The 14,275-nt window shown below is 32.2% G+C and overlaps 1 protein-coding gene across 2 annotated transcripts in view; it reads right to left on the bottom strand.

Annotated features, from left to right (window-relative positions):
- The window catches only part of LOC127705674 (uncharacterized), a 46,745-nt gene that overhangs the window by 10,191 nt on the left and 22,279 nt on the right, over positions 1-14,275 (bottom strand). For both annotated transcript variants that reach the window (XM_052210016.1, XM_052210015.1), the window contains exon 3: positions 3,695-3,772. In XM_052210016.1, coding sequence (XP_052065976.1) covers positions 3,695-3,772 — 78 coding nt within the window. The remainder of the gene's footprint in view (positions 1-3,694; positions 3,773-14,275) is intronic.

The raw sequence follows: 14,275 nt of genomic DNA, 5'->3' as shown, positions 1-14,275 counted from the left end.
ATAGAAATACAATTCAAAAAGATAACTTTTTAGACTTCGTAAGAGTCATCGGCACATCAACTAAAGGAGAGGAAAATTAACTATAATGAAAGAATAGAGTGTAACTTTCAAATTTTAAATATCTGGGGTGTATAAATATCGTGATACAATTTTTTTAACATGGTGTTGAGGTAAAATTGATATATCTCGGGTATTATTACAACTTTAAATCAAGGGATGTTTTATTGTGCTCAATGAAATTTAGTCATATCACTTAAATACAAGTCCTCTATAACAGGGAGTTCCTATGTCCTTCATGAAACATCGTTGATTTGAAAAAAAAACTTTATTAAATTCGTTTATTTCTTTTAAAGTTCAATCAATTTTTCCATTTTTCTTTCAGAAACGAAACCGTACATACATGTAGCTCAAAAGATAAATTGCCACCGAACATACATCACACGACAATTTCATTAAATGCGAAAATTATGTTTAATTCGATTATGTGCATAATTATACCACTATATATACTTCTATCAATGGTAACACATTTATCAGCAAAGGAGCAAAGCTTATCCGAGGCTTCGAGTACCAAAGACATTTGAATACTACAAAATTAACTATTCCAAGTAAATGCTTTTATCATAAGCCATATTTTTATGACTGATACTAAAAGAAGAAGTCATTTGAAGACATTCGCATATTGACTGTCTAATTGTATAGATCTAGATTTATAAGTCTTTTGTGTAATTGAAGAAGCTGGTGCTAAGCTAGAATACAATTGGTGTTTAGTTGCAGCTATAAAGAAATCTTTATTGAGCATATACATCGTTAATGTTTTCCAGCAAGATAAAAAACGCAAAATCCAATTATCGCGTCTTAAATATGCAGTTTAGTACTTATGTCCTTGTCGATTCTTGCAAACAAAAAATGCAATCTCAAAGTATTTGTTTCACTTTTTTAACTGAATAACTTTTTTTGGGAAGATTTTTTTTCTTAAGTTATATTCATATTAATATGATAATCGTTATTGTTATTTTAGTTAGCGTAATTTATTCGTTTGCTGAAAAAAAGCATTCGAAGATTTTTATTTACTTTCTATGGTGTGTTTTACGAGAGTGCAAGAGAGTGCACGAGAAGCTGCACGCTGTACGTACGATACAAGTTCTATTTTATTTTTATAAAAATCATAATATTGTATAATATATTATGATAATATTGACAAATACAAAAATAAGAAGATGCGGTAAGATTGCCAATGAGACAACTCTCCACAAGAGACCAAATGACACAGAAATTAACAACTATAGGTCACCGTACGGCCTTCAACAATGGTTAAAACCCATACCGCATAGTCCGTTATAAAAGGCCCCGAAATGACAAATGTAAAACGATTCAAACGAGAAAACTAACGGCCTGATTTATGTACAAAATAATGAACGAAAAACAACTGTAATATACAGCAACAAACGACAACCACTGAATTGCAGGCTCCTGACTTGGGACAGGCACATGAAGAATGAATAAATTTAAAGACTATAATGTAGTATGTGGTTTCAACATTATTACATCAATGACCAAAATATAACAGTATACATTGTTTTAAGTGAATTCCAGAAGTGAAATTTAATATATACGAATGTCCCATTCATTATGTCGTTGTTAATCCAATTTAATATCTTGTAACATGATGATCCGTACTTCTGCTCAATTATAAATAAATCAAATTACTTGATTTCTAGTTCTCTTGTTACATCGTCAATAAGGTATTTATAAATTAATCAAAATGTGTTCTTCAACTATCAATCAAAACTATACATTCTTTCTCTATCTTATAATTTAAAAGTCAAATATGGTTCTATTGATTGGTTACCACGGAAACGTGTGTTGATTATTGTAAATATATATAGAAATGGTTAACTTAATGAAGCAATCAATAAAACCAAAATATATTTACATGCCAAGTGACTTTTTTCTCAAATAAAATTACGGCTTAAAATGATCAAAGCTGACTTCTCGGCTAACAATCTCGTTATAGAAGTGGTATTACAGATAATCCGCCTTATTAGTCCATGAACAGGAAATTAAAGTACTGTAGCATACAATTTGACTAATAACAGCACAGATACATGTATTTAACTGCTGCTCATTGCCCTTACATCATTCATTGCGTAAGTGTAAATAGTGATGTATTACGATGTGTTTACTGCAAAATAAATTGATTATGTTTTTCTCCATCACTACTCTATGTTGTATTTGGTCTCTTATGGTAATTACGTTGTTACTGATTAGATCCTAGTGTTTCATTACTGTATTGTTCGTGGGAGGAGGTACGTCTCCATCTCACATTACCCTATGGATGTTTAACCTTTTGCACTGGTCTTTCGGGGGTTTCTCGATATTGTATTTTATAATAGATGTGTGACATTTTGTGCTGATCTTTCGGAGTATTACATACTAAAGCATGTTTAACCTTTTGTTCTGGTTTATTCCACACCTTTTATTGTTTAATGGATGTTTAATATTTTGATTTCTTTGTTACGGAAGGCAAGAGACACGGATACCCTTTGTCTGCCGACAAAAGCAATTCGTCATGTAGGATCAAAGTTAATATTTGAAGGGCATACTGCTATTGGGCACTCAAGATCCGTCTAAAAATTAAGTCACTGATTTAGATGGAGTAGAAAATATAAGTGTTATTAAATGAACGAATTGAGAAGAGAATCAACAATAGACGGACGGACGGACGGACACAATGAGCATTAGACCCCCGCTGCGCGTTAAGAGAGTTTAATTACACCAATCGTCGGTTGCTAAGATTAATCCTACTTAATTGATCGTCTTTCAATAATTTTGAAATGAATTTCACGTGGTTGCTTGTTATAACTAATAAGTATACTTCAAACTAAACACGTAATTACACATGAATTTAGAAACTCCTTAAGACAAAAACAGAAAAAGAAGTAATGTTTTCATTGATAAATCAATACTTTAGTACTGGTTTAAATGATAGCGTACTTAATAGTACCATGTTTATGTTTAATTCATACTTCACTAATGAAATCAACTCAATAATATTCTCGGTTCTAAAATGTGTCATGCTACTCATTTGAATCGGTAGATCTAGTACACGTAGGTGATCATAGTTTTGGTTCGACCTCATACAAAACCTAAACAGATGATATTCTTTGTTCTGTCAGACTTTTTTTGTTGCTGAAAAGTTTTTGTTTACAAGAAAACTGCTGAACTATGCGCACTTATATGATATTTATATTTAAGTCATGTCTTCGAAAGATATACGAATATTCATGGCTTATTTGACCGTGACAAAATATGGTGACCAAAGTTATCAGTATGTGAGATGTATCAGGGCAACCTTCTTGTTCGCCCATATGCAAATCCACCAAGTACTACAATGACATGAGTTTTATTTTGCACGACACAAATGGCAGACAACACCAGTAAAAATGGATTATTGGTGATTCTACCGGGGCAGCTGAGTTAGAAATTCAAACTCCATGTTTTATTGAGATTTGTGTTTCTCAATCATTAGTTTTCTAACTATTGTTTTTTATTTTTGTCAGCTGATTTTTTTTTAGATTTTAATCGGCATATTGTATTAAAGACAGGGTTTGCGCTAGTCAAATTGATTATATAGTGCATGTGCTTACAATCGTGTTAGGTTCTTTACAAATAGAATAAAATGTACACATACCTTTTGTGAAATTTGCAAGCAAGACCAGTGCAATAAAGCTTAGTCCCATAGACAGTACCAAACGCTCATTCGAATTTACTGAAATAAATATAAATAATTAGTAATCATACTATAAAAGTCTTAATTAGATGTCTTTCTGCTTTGTACCGATCTGATGAGTTAAGCCCTTTTCAAATGTTTTTTTTATAGTTTTTTCTTATGTTATACTGTTACACCACTGTCCCAGGTTAGGGGCGGGTTATCGCCTTCAAACTAGTTTAACCCCGCCACATTCTGTATGAGCCTGCACAAAGTCAGGAGTCTGTAATTCAGTGCTTGTCGTTTGAAAAAAACTGAAATTGGGTATGGCATAATCAAAATATATTAGCAAGATTGATTCCGTTTGAATTGTTTTGCTATATTCCGGATATACACCATTTAGGCGAAGCAAAATACAAAAAACAAAAACAGAAGCAGAAGCATAAAAAAAACGTCTAGCGTTCAACAGTTTAACAAGTTTCTATACAATATATCAAGCACTAAATCACCCTGAGCCATGTGGAGGGGTTGAACTAATTTTTGAGATATCAACCCTTCATTGAATTCCTATCATTTGAATTAAAACCTTTCCTTTAACTAAATGGAATATGTCAATTCTTGGTTTGTTTTATATGATATCTTTTAAACGCAAAAGCACAGTTTGTCTTACTACAAAACATTCTTGTTGTTTTTAGGTTTGTTTGGTCCTCTTCAATCTATTATTCTGACTTTTGATTATGTAAACTGAATATAACAGGAAGTTTCATACATGACAAAAGTATTTTTTTCAATAGTTCGTTGTAGCTTTCCTCGTCCTGTTTTAGAAATTAACAAAACAGGTACGCCTAGTGCAAGTAAAGTGCTTTTATTCATTTAGCAAATATAGATAGAGTAATCGTATTTAAATAATTGTACTTGATCACATTTTAAACAAGATGATACGGTAAACTGGAAATTAATATATACTTATTTTGTGTTATTGCATTTTATTTGCACTATATTTGGATTTGAATCACTCTTGATTTGCGTGTCAGGTGTAATAAAGCGCTAAGAAGTAGGTTAAATAAGTTCGCTTGCAGAGAGATTTAAGCTATTGCTTTGTGATAAAAGCATCACTGGTTCTTAAAGATGACAAATAGTAATAATAGCGTTTTTCCTTTGATTGGGGCTTTCTCAACTAAGTTGAGATTTTGAATCAAAAATCTTTACACCATATTCTTCTATTTCGTAAATGTAATAATGGTCAAAGGCTGAAAATATCAAGTGTATTGCAGACATGTAATAATACATAAAACAAAAACATTTTGTTTCGTCTTGTGTTGTTGACTAACTGCCTGTACATTCATTACCTCTGACAAAAAAAGCTGCATGAAAATTAATGCCCACTTATTCAATGCTATACTGAACAACAAAAAAATTAATGTGCCAAAGTCATAAGATAAAAGATCACAATAAAACATACATGTACAATTGGGGTCAGTTCTTATAAATAATCAGGCGTTGTGGTAAGATTGCCAATGAGACAAATATCCGCCAGAGACATACCTGTCAACTGACCCGGATCCTGCGGGTGTGACCCGAGATTTTAACAATTCTGAGGGGTCACCCGGAACACCCGCCGGGTGACCAAATAACCCGGGAATTCGGAAAATAACCCGTTTTCACCCGGATTCCTTAGCCTTCAGACTGATTAGATATAAAGTGATTTTAATGAAGTACCGGCAAATTCGTAATTCTTCCTGGATAAGAAGTTCATCTAGCTGTGTAAACTCAGCTCAACTGACCAATTTCAGTGCATGGCTTCACTTGACAGCTTTAGTGTCAAACACACTGTTAATTAACACCAATAACCTTAGCTTTAGGTCGTAAATAATTTGTGTATTTCAAAGTTGTTTTAAAAATAACTTGGGTTACTTCCCCTTTTTTGTCAATTCACAATATACTCCTTAAACTTATGTTTTTTTTTTTTGTAAAAAGATTAAATCTAAAATGAATTGAATGCACAAACATATCAGAATAATACTTTTACTTATTGTTCTACCTTAGAACAATTAAAAAATAAAAATTTTGAAAATTACTTTTTTCATCTATACCTCCTTTAATTGTTTAACTTTATTTTATTATTCTCTAATATCAACTTCTAAGTGTTTTGCTGTTTAAAAGCTGCACAAATGTATGTAAAGGAAAGAATACGAACAGGAATTAAGGCAATATAACACAAATCGGCCTCCAGGTGCAATGAAATAATAATATGTACAATTTTAAATTACTTAACCATGTGGACATGTTTTGGAAACTTTTATATAAATTATAAGAAAAATGTCCCCTAAATACTGAAATTCAGCTCGAAAAAGTTCGTACGCGTTATGACCTGAGATTTCATTCTTTTATGCAGGTCATCACCTGCATTTTCATTGTCATAGGTTGACAGGTATGCCAGAGACCGAAGAATGATGACGTAACCTATCTCCAGAACTATCAGAATAAACTGTCATAAAACTATTCTTCACTTTTCTAGAACAAGGTAGTTTATATCCTATAACGGTTCAATGATAGAAATCTCATAATCAGTTCTAAGAGTGTCAGAAGAACCGTTCTATGGTTTCAGAGCTCCTCATAACGTTGACAAATAATGTTTTCATTTTGAAGCTATATTAGAGCCTTGGCCATATTTTTACATGTCATTTTTTATCAGTTCAATTTTAAAACATCCCACAGAATACTGGAAGTAAAAGTTTCAAAAATTTAAAGCATTTTAATTTACGGACTTTTTTGGTTATTGAATTTAGATCATTGGAATTCCTAATTAGATAGTAAACTTCAATTATTTTGAAACTCGAATATCATATACACATATGACAGGTCTAACGGGTCAACGGAAGGACGTTTTGAAACAGAGTCAAAAACATATCGAACATGAATCGATTTATTGTCCTTCGAATAGGGTCTTCTGTTTGCCGGAGTGAAATTTATAAATAAAAAATACGTTCAGTCAAAATAGGGACGTTAGCCGATCTAATGCATCGTGTAGAGATATCCAACATACATGTATCCTTCTTTCTCATGTTTATCCCGGTCAAAGTACTTTGTAGTACCTACCAATTTGGCCTTAAATTCCGAACATTCTTTGGTTTGCCCAAAAAGTAGATTTTTTATACCATTTTAGATAAAGTTTCTACTTCTTTTGAATTTACCCTTTTAAAGTTATTTTACAATGAAATGACAATTAATGTAGGAAAAGAAGAAATATTTAATGAAATCTTTAACTCATGATAAGAATAGAAAAAAAAAGAAATTAATTTACGATTTTGACAAATATTGCCTGAAAATTAAAATAACAGTTCGCAAAAATGGATGCGCTTTTTAATTTAAATTCATCAGGAATTCTCAAAACCAAACACTTGAAAGTCAAGAATGTATACATGTTTGACAAAAAAAAATAGTATGTCGTATTTCATTCACATTGAAGATAATCTATCACAATGTAAACATTGTTGAAGAAATATCCCTGCCTGTTTTTCCGATTTTCATGTTTGCCGTCTTAGAGATGAGGACTTGGAATATGAAACAGCGGAAGTTTTAAATTCTATACGCATTAGACATTTTCTTATGAAACTTAAACGCGATGCTAATCTTGGTGTAAGAAAGCTTTCTTCACATTTTGGTTATAGCATTGTATTAATTGTTTGGAATTATGAGAGGGTGTTCTTTGAAAAAAATCGCTAATTTTTATATAATATATTTCAGAATTTAGAATATCAAGGCTCCCAACTTCGTACTTTATTTGACCTTTTAACTTTTTTGATTCGAGCGTCACTGATGCGTTTGTGGAGCAGCAGGGTCTGCTTACCCTTCCGGAGAACCTGAAATCAATCCGGTTTTCGGCGGGGTTCGTGGTGCTCAGGTTTTAGTTTTCTATGTTGTGTTTTGTATACTGCTGTTTGTCTAAATATATATGGTCATTTTTCTTTTGCCATGGCAATTGTCAGTTTGTTTTCGACTCATGAGTTTGAGTATCCCTTTGGTATCTTTCATCTTTTTTATAAGACTTCAGTGGTTTTTTCTTTGTCAATTGATTGTACATTTAGGTTGATTTATTCTTAAGGTTTCAGATGGATAGTCTAAGTTATTCATCGTAAAAACCGTATCTTTTGCACAAATATATTTTTTTAATATTCATCAAAAAGATACGAATTGAATAATATTCCTATATAAAGCAAGCTGATAAACCCCAAAGGGGATAATGGAGACTTACATCTGCGGGAAAATATAATTCCATTGATGTAGGGAATTTAAATCATACAAGATTCAATTTAAAGTAGGATATCTGATGGTCTCTCTTATAAATTGTGAAACTTCATTGTCATCTTATAAATAAAGTAGCAGTAGTAGGAATAAATGATTTCATTCGCGCCAAAGTTAGATCAATATCAATTTGAACAACTTCAAAATCATGATGAAGACTTTCATCAATAATTTACATACTTTTATTCAAATGAGTGGAAGCTATTAACGGCGAGAATTTTATCTCATTTTCCCACGCTCACGCGGTAAGCAACGATGTAGCGCATAATCCATGTATTTTAGTTCTAGAAAAGATCTGGTTTTCTCTTTCGATTTAGTTTTTTTAACAATATACACTGTAAACCAAGGGGATCTGGGATTTTCTCTTCTTTGCATGTTTCTTTGACAGAGGGTAAAATCCTCCAATAGGTCAGAGTTCAATATGACTGTGAAAACTTCTAAGGCAACTTTTTTTCAACTTTTACATCGATTTTTTTACGTTTCTTGTTTTCTTTTGGCAAAATATATTCATTATTATATTTTCATGATCAACGTCAATAAATAATGTGGTAACAACCCAACGACAAAAATACCAGGAGATAATTTGAAGTCAGCATCAAACGACAAGTGTCTACCTATGATAGATATAAGAAGATGTGGTATGAGTGCCTTTGTATGATGCATGTTTTCAGTTCCCACGAGTTTTGAAATTTTCTAAAGGTTATCAAGTATCTGCCATCGATACTAAAACATTCATAAATGACACAAAACACAAAACTAAGACAACTTTTGACACAGGTAAAGCATTGGGACAGACAGTGTTATCCTTGTATCCTCTACTTTCAACCGAACAAACAGCAAAAACTGCAAAAATGAAATATACAGAACAGATAAAAATAAATGTTAATATAAACTGCTCATTGTTGAAGGCCGACTGGTGAACTATAGCTGTTAACTACTATGCCATTTGGTTTCTGGTGGAGAGTTGTCTCACTGGCAATTATACCACATCTTCTTATTTTTAAATTCAAGGAGTATATAAAAAATATATTTCAATGTTGTAGAGATATTGTTTCAAACGAAACCTGTAGTCCTGGTCGTTTTTAATTCCCATTAGTTTGACTTTTTCCCTTAAGCTTTGATAAAGCATTTTGATTTAATTCGGGAAATGATGCTGATAAAACATTTGAAAACTAAGGAAATATAACTCCGAAAAACATTATATAATATGATCAGAAATTAATTAAACGAATAAGAGAACTAGGACTTTACCATATTAATAAAAATCAATGCAGATTAAGAACGTGATGTAGAACAACGCCATGTTTGACAGATTTCCCAGTTTAGAATCCTTTTATTGTAGTTTTAGAATACGTGTGTCTATATGCTGCTGTCAAGTCGGAAGCACTTGAATGGCTTTTATGGGCGTACTTGACTCCAACACTTCATAGACAATAATTCTTTATGACAACTTTTCCTGATGGAATGCCACGTCAATACCGATATTTCTTCTGTCAATTATTAAATGATTACTCATGAATAATAAATATCAATTTAAGAAATGGGCACAATCAGACAGTTTCTTGTGAAACTCCGGGTAATATATCAAACCCCAACTTGCTAAATTCAATTACTGTCGGTAATGTTGATTCCAAATTGATCTAAATTTCATTGCATAGCAATTCTAAAGGGACAGATGATTTCTAAGAGAAAGTTAAAAATAATCAAATATTGAACCTTATGCTTTTAATAAATGTAATTTCATGATTTGCTAATCTCCGTTTTCATTGTTTGTTGGGAAATAAAACAATTAGAAGAGATAATTGAACAATGACGTCATAATCATTCAATTCGAGATCAAAACTAACAGGAGAATTATCTAACTTTATTATATCTATTTTATAGCTGATTTTTGCATTGGAACTAAAATAGAAAAAAAAATTGAATAATCTCAAATACTATATATTTTACTGAAAGATATACTATACTCATTTTACTTGACCGGGCGCGATGAAATCGGCTAAGTAATACGCTGGATTAATAAGACAAAACTCTTTCTCTGAGTTTTTACGTCATTTACGCGTTTAATAGGCAAACATGATGCCTGCATCATGGAACTAACGAGATCATTGTGTTTGCTTTAAATTGTACAAGCATCTCTGTATTCTTAAAAATATTAACATCGGTCCGGGTGGATTTACATGTAACAAAAACTTCTTAACTAGATTTTATTATAATTACTCTAAGATCGGTTCTTTTTGTCTTTCTTGTCTTTTTCCTTTTTTTTGTTTTTTTTTTTGTTTTTTTTTTTTTTTTGTTTTGTATGAAATAAGTATATGACATATGATTGCTAACAATAATACACTAGTCGAATTGACGCGAATTTAATCAATCATACGGCATTCAACAATTAGGGAGCTACCATTTGATTTTAATTGGGGAGGGGGGGGGGAGGGGGGCTAGAATGAAAAAAATTGTCCTGCATTTTTTTTAGTTGCAATCTCTGTCCTGCCTTTTTATTTTCCACTCTATTCAGTCCTGCCTTTCTTTTTTTTTTTATTAGTTTATCCTGACTTTTTTACATAAATTGTCATCCTGCCTTTTTTTTTTTTTTGCCAAGTTGCTCATCCTGCCTTCTTTTTTTTTTTTTTTGCCAAGTTGCTCATCCTGTCTTTTTTTACTCAAAACTCCTGTCCTGCCTTTTTTCAAATTTCATCCTAGCCCCAACCCCCATCATAAAAATCAAATGGTAGCTCCCTTGGCAAAACCATTGCTGTATTGTATGCTATACACGGCCCTTATATGTAAAAAAAAATTAAAAAAACAATTAAAACGATTAAACCAACAGACTGATTTACAACAAACCAAATTTGAAAAAAAAACAAATATTACAGATAGTAACCAATGACAACTACTGAATAACATGCTCCTGGACAGGCAGGCACACACAGAATGTAAAAACATGATTTGAGCGCTCAACTCTCCCCTCGCGTGATAGTGTTGCAACAGCACATCATTTGAAAATTTGTAAAATGCTAGTGCTTAGTATGAATCTGATGAGTCAAGCCCTTTCCGATTGAAAATTGAATTTAGTATTGTGTGTTTATAGATAATGGTGTTACACCACGGTCCTAGGTTAAGGGAAGGGTGTGCACTCACAAACATGGTTACCCGCCACATTATGTATGTGCCAAGCCAGGTCGAGCTTTAATTCATTGGTTATTGTTAGTTGCTGTTTGTCGTAATTATTTTTGGTTATTGTTGTAGTAAAAATCAGACTGTTTTTTTTACTCTTTCAGATTGTTTCATATATTTGTCGTTCCGGGCCTTTTATAAAATATCATGCGGTATGAGTTTTGATCATTATTGAAGGTCGTGCGGCGACCAGTACTTGTTCCCATCTATGTCCCAGTTGGTCTTTGAGATAGTTGTCTCATTTGCAATAATACTACATCTCCTCATTCTTTTAACGAACAAAAATTTAAAATACTTCATGACCATCTTTTTTGTTTTAATTTAACAGTGTGTTATATTTGTTATGTATCCTTCTTTCTATTTTTACATATACTTGTGGTATGATGTTTTATCAAATATTCAATAAAATGGAAAGTCAAAGGGACAAATCAAATTAGCAATTATCTTTTTATCAATGAACAAACCAGTGGTGAGATGTTTCGTTTAAAACGAACATCTTATTAAGATTTGACTAAATAGAACAGATTATACTATTCCATTACAGTTCCACATCAGTGTGAATGTCTGAAAACATACTGCTTAAGAATATATATTTTGTGGCGTACCCGATTTTAAATAAATGGAAAAAATAGATGTTTTGTGGAAATGAACAAACGATTGGTTGATTGTTGTTGGGCTTCATTTCAAACGAAATTCTTTCTAATTTAAATTTGACTAAATAATACTATTCCGTCGTGGTCGAACTGCAGTGCGAATGTCTGAAAATAGGTCAATAAGTCGTTTAATATCTACTTTATAACTTTATCTAGAGTTTAAAAATAAATGGTAAAGATAATGCTTATATTATTATAAAGAATTAGGTTATTTAAAGGTATACCTTGCCATAAACCTTCTCAGTTTGCACTGACACAAAATTGCAGATTTTCACCGAATTATTCTATGCTTTCGGCAAAATATTGATTAAATATTAAACTGTAGCCATATATCTTATTTTCATTAACGTTTAGGAATAATATTTTCCGAATCAGTTTATCTTTGATTCCTCCATGTTGCTATGTATTTGGTACAAAATCGATAGGATATACTTACAAGTCATTAAAGAATTATTCATTTGTCTACTTATCTAATTTTTCTCAGAAAAAATGATAATTGTAATTCCAAAATGTTAACAGTGTCAACCAGGAAGACTAAATATTCTGCCTTGAACGAATTCATAATTAATGTAACTATTAGAGCCAACAAATTATAATTAGACAATGGTTAACTCAACCCTGGATAATTTGACTATTATTTTAAGGTTCCTTTTAGGTCATATATAGCTCTCTACTTGTTTCGGTACTTTTACATCATTGGTTTTCGAATGTTTTGGGTTTAATCGTTCATGATGAAGGTAAATCAAGAGAAGCGATACGGATTTATGAAATTTATAAAGTGTTATTTTTATCTGTTTTTAACCATATAAAAAAAGCCATGAAAAAATACCAAATATCTTTTGTTGACACACATGCCTGTACTTGTTAAAAGTGCCAGCAACAGTCACCTTTGTATGAAGACCGCCTCTTTTGAAAAAGGGTCCGATGAACTTAAAGATTGTTATTCTTTTCCCAATATATAGATAAGAAGATGTGACCTGATTGTCAATGAGACACCTACCCACCAGAGACCAAATGAAGAGGATATAAAAAAAACTGTACGTCATCGAACGGCCTTCAGCAATGAGCAATCCAACACCGCATAGTAAGCTATAAAATGCCCCGTCATGACAAACGAGAAAACAATTCAAAGGAGAAATCCACAGTCTGATTTATGTTAAAACAATATTCAAAAGCAAATATGACAGACATCAACCAATGACAACCATTGAATTACAGGCCCCTAACTTGAGCCAGGCACGTAAAGAATGAGGAGGATTTAAATTTTTGCGAGCGCTCAATGTTAACCTCCTCATGGGACAATGGTGTTGCATCTCATCATAAGAATACACGGTAAAGATTAGTTAGAAAGGGTGTGACCCTTCAGAAAGGTATGCAGTTTAAAACCAACTAACAAAAGAATAAACAACAAAATTACCGACAAAATTAAATTGAGCATGGAAATGGGGAGTATGTCAAAGAGGCAACAACCCGACCAAAGAGCAAACAACAGCCTAAGGCCACCAATGGGTCTTCAACGCAGCGAGATAATTCCGCACCCGGAGGTGGTCCTCAGCTGTAAAAACATCAATCAGTACACAAACCGGATTTAATGTAAAGAGGTCTAAACAATCCTAGAAAAGAATGGCATTGTGCAATGGCAAAATAAATATCGACATGATATAGAACCATTAGCGTTCAACTGTATATCAATGCAAATTCAATCACGAATGGTATTTACTCATGGTTTGCGTTTCTAAATCAAGTTAAGTAATTGGATAATGCATTTAGCCACGCATTACATACACATACACTCGTAAAAGGTGTGCTATATATATATATCTTAACAGAACTGGGTTTAGCGGTTCTTGTTCCACTAGTGGCACCCGTTGTGTTGGTCATGGCAAATACAAATTAGGTAATAAGTCGCTGGCTCCCGCCCCATATGGAATTTACTAACCCTATATATATCGTTTTAAGCCACTAGCACACTATGTAACTAATTCTTTCCCATGGGAAGCAAGTCTAACAAATAAATTATACTGACGTGTCCTGATTTCAACATCAATTACTTATTCTGATTTTCGTTATTGTTCACAGTTACTAATCAAATTGTATGATGAGCCGGGAAATTTTACTCCAGTATAATATACATTCATATAACGTTACAAGAACATTTTAAACACCAAAAGGAAAATAACTACAATAATATTAAGAGTGTTCAACCTTTCCCCATGAAATGGTTAAATTAACGGCAATACCATATCTCCTTATTTTATAATGTGCACACTTTGTTTTCCTTATTACTGTGCAATTTAAAAGTAAAGAGCTTAACAGGGCAGTTTTGGAGAGAAAAAAATATTTTAATGTTAAAACGTCATTTAAAAGTAAAACTCTACATCTATACTATTTTTAAGGAAAATAAATCTACCTTTTCCAAATGTATCATAGT

This window comes from Mytilus californianus, unplaced genomic scaffold, assembly GCF_021869535.1.
Source record: "Mytilus californianus isolate M0D057914Y unplaced genomic scaffold, xbMytCali1.0.p SCAF_6, whole genome shotgun sequence".
Lineage (NCBI taxonomy): Eukaryota > Metazoa > Mollusca > Bivalvia > Mytilida > Mytilidae > Mytilus > Mytilus californianus.
This window is presented reverse-complemented; position numbering and strand designations above follow the sequence as displayed.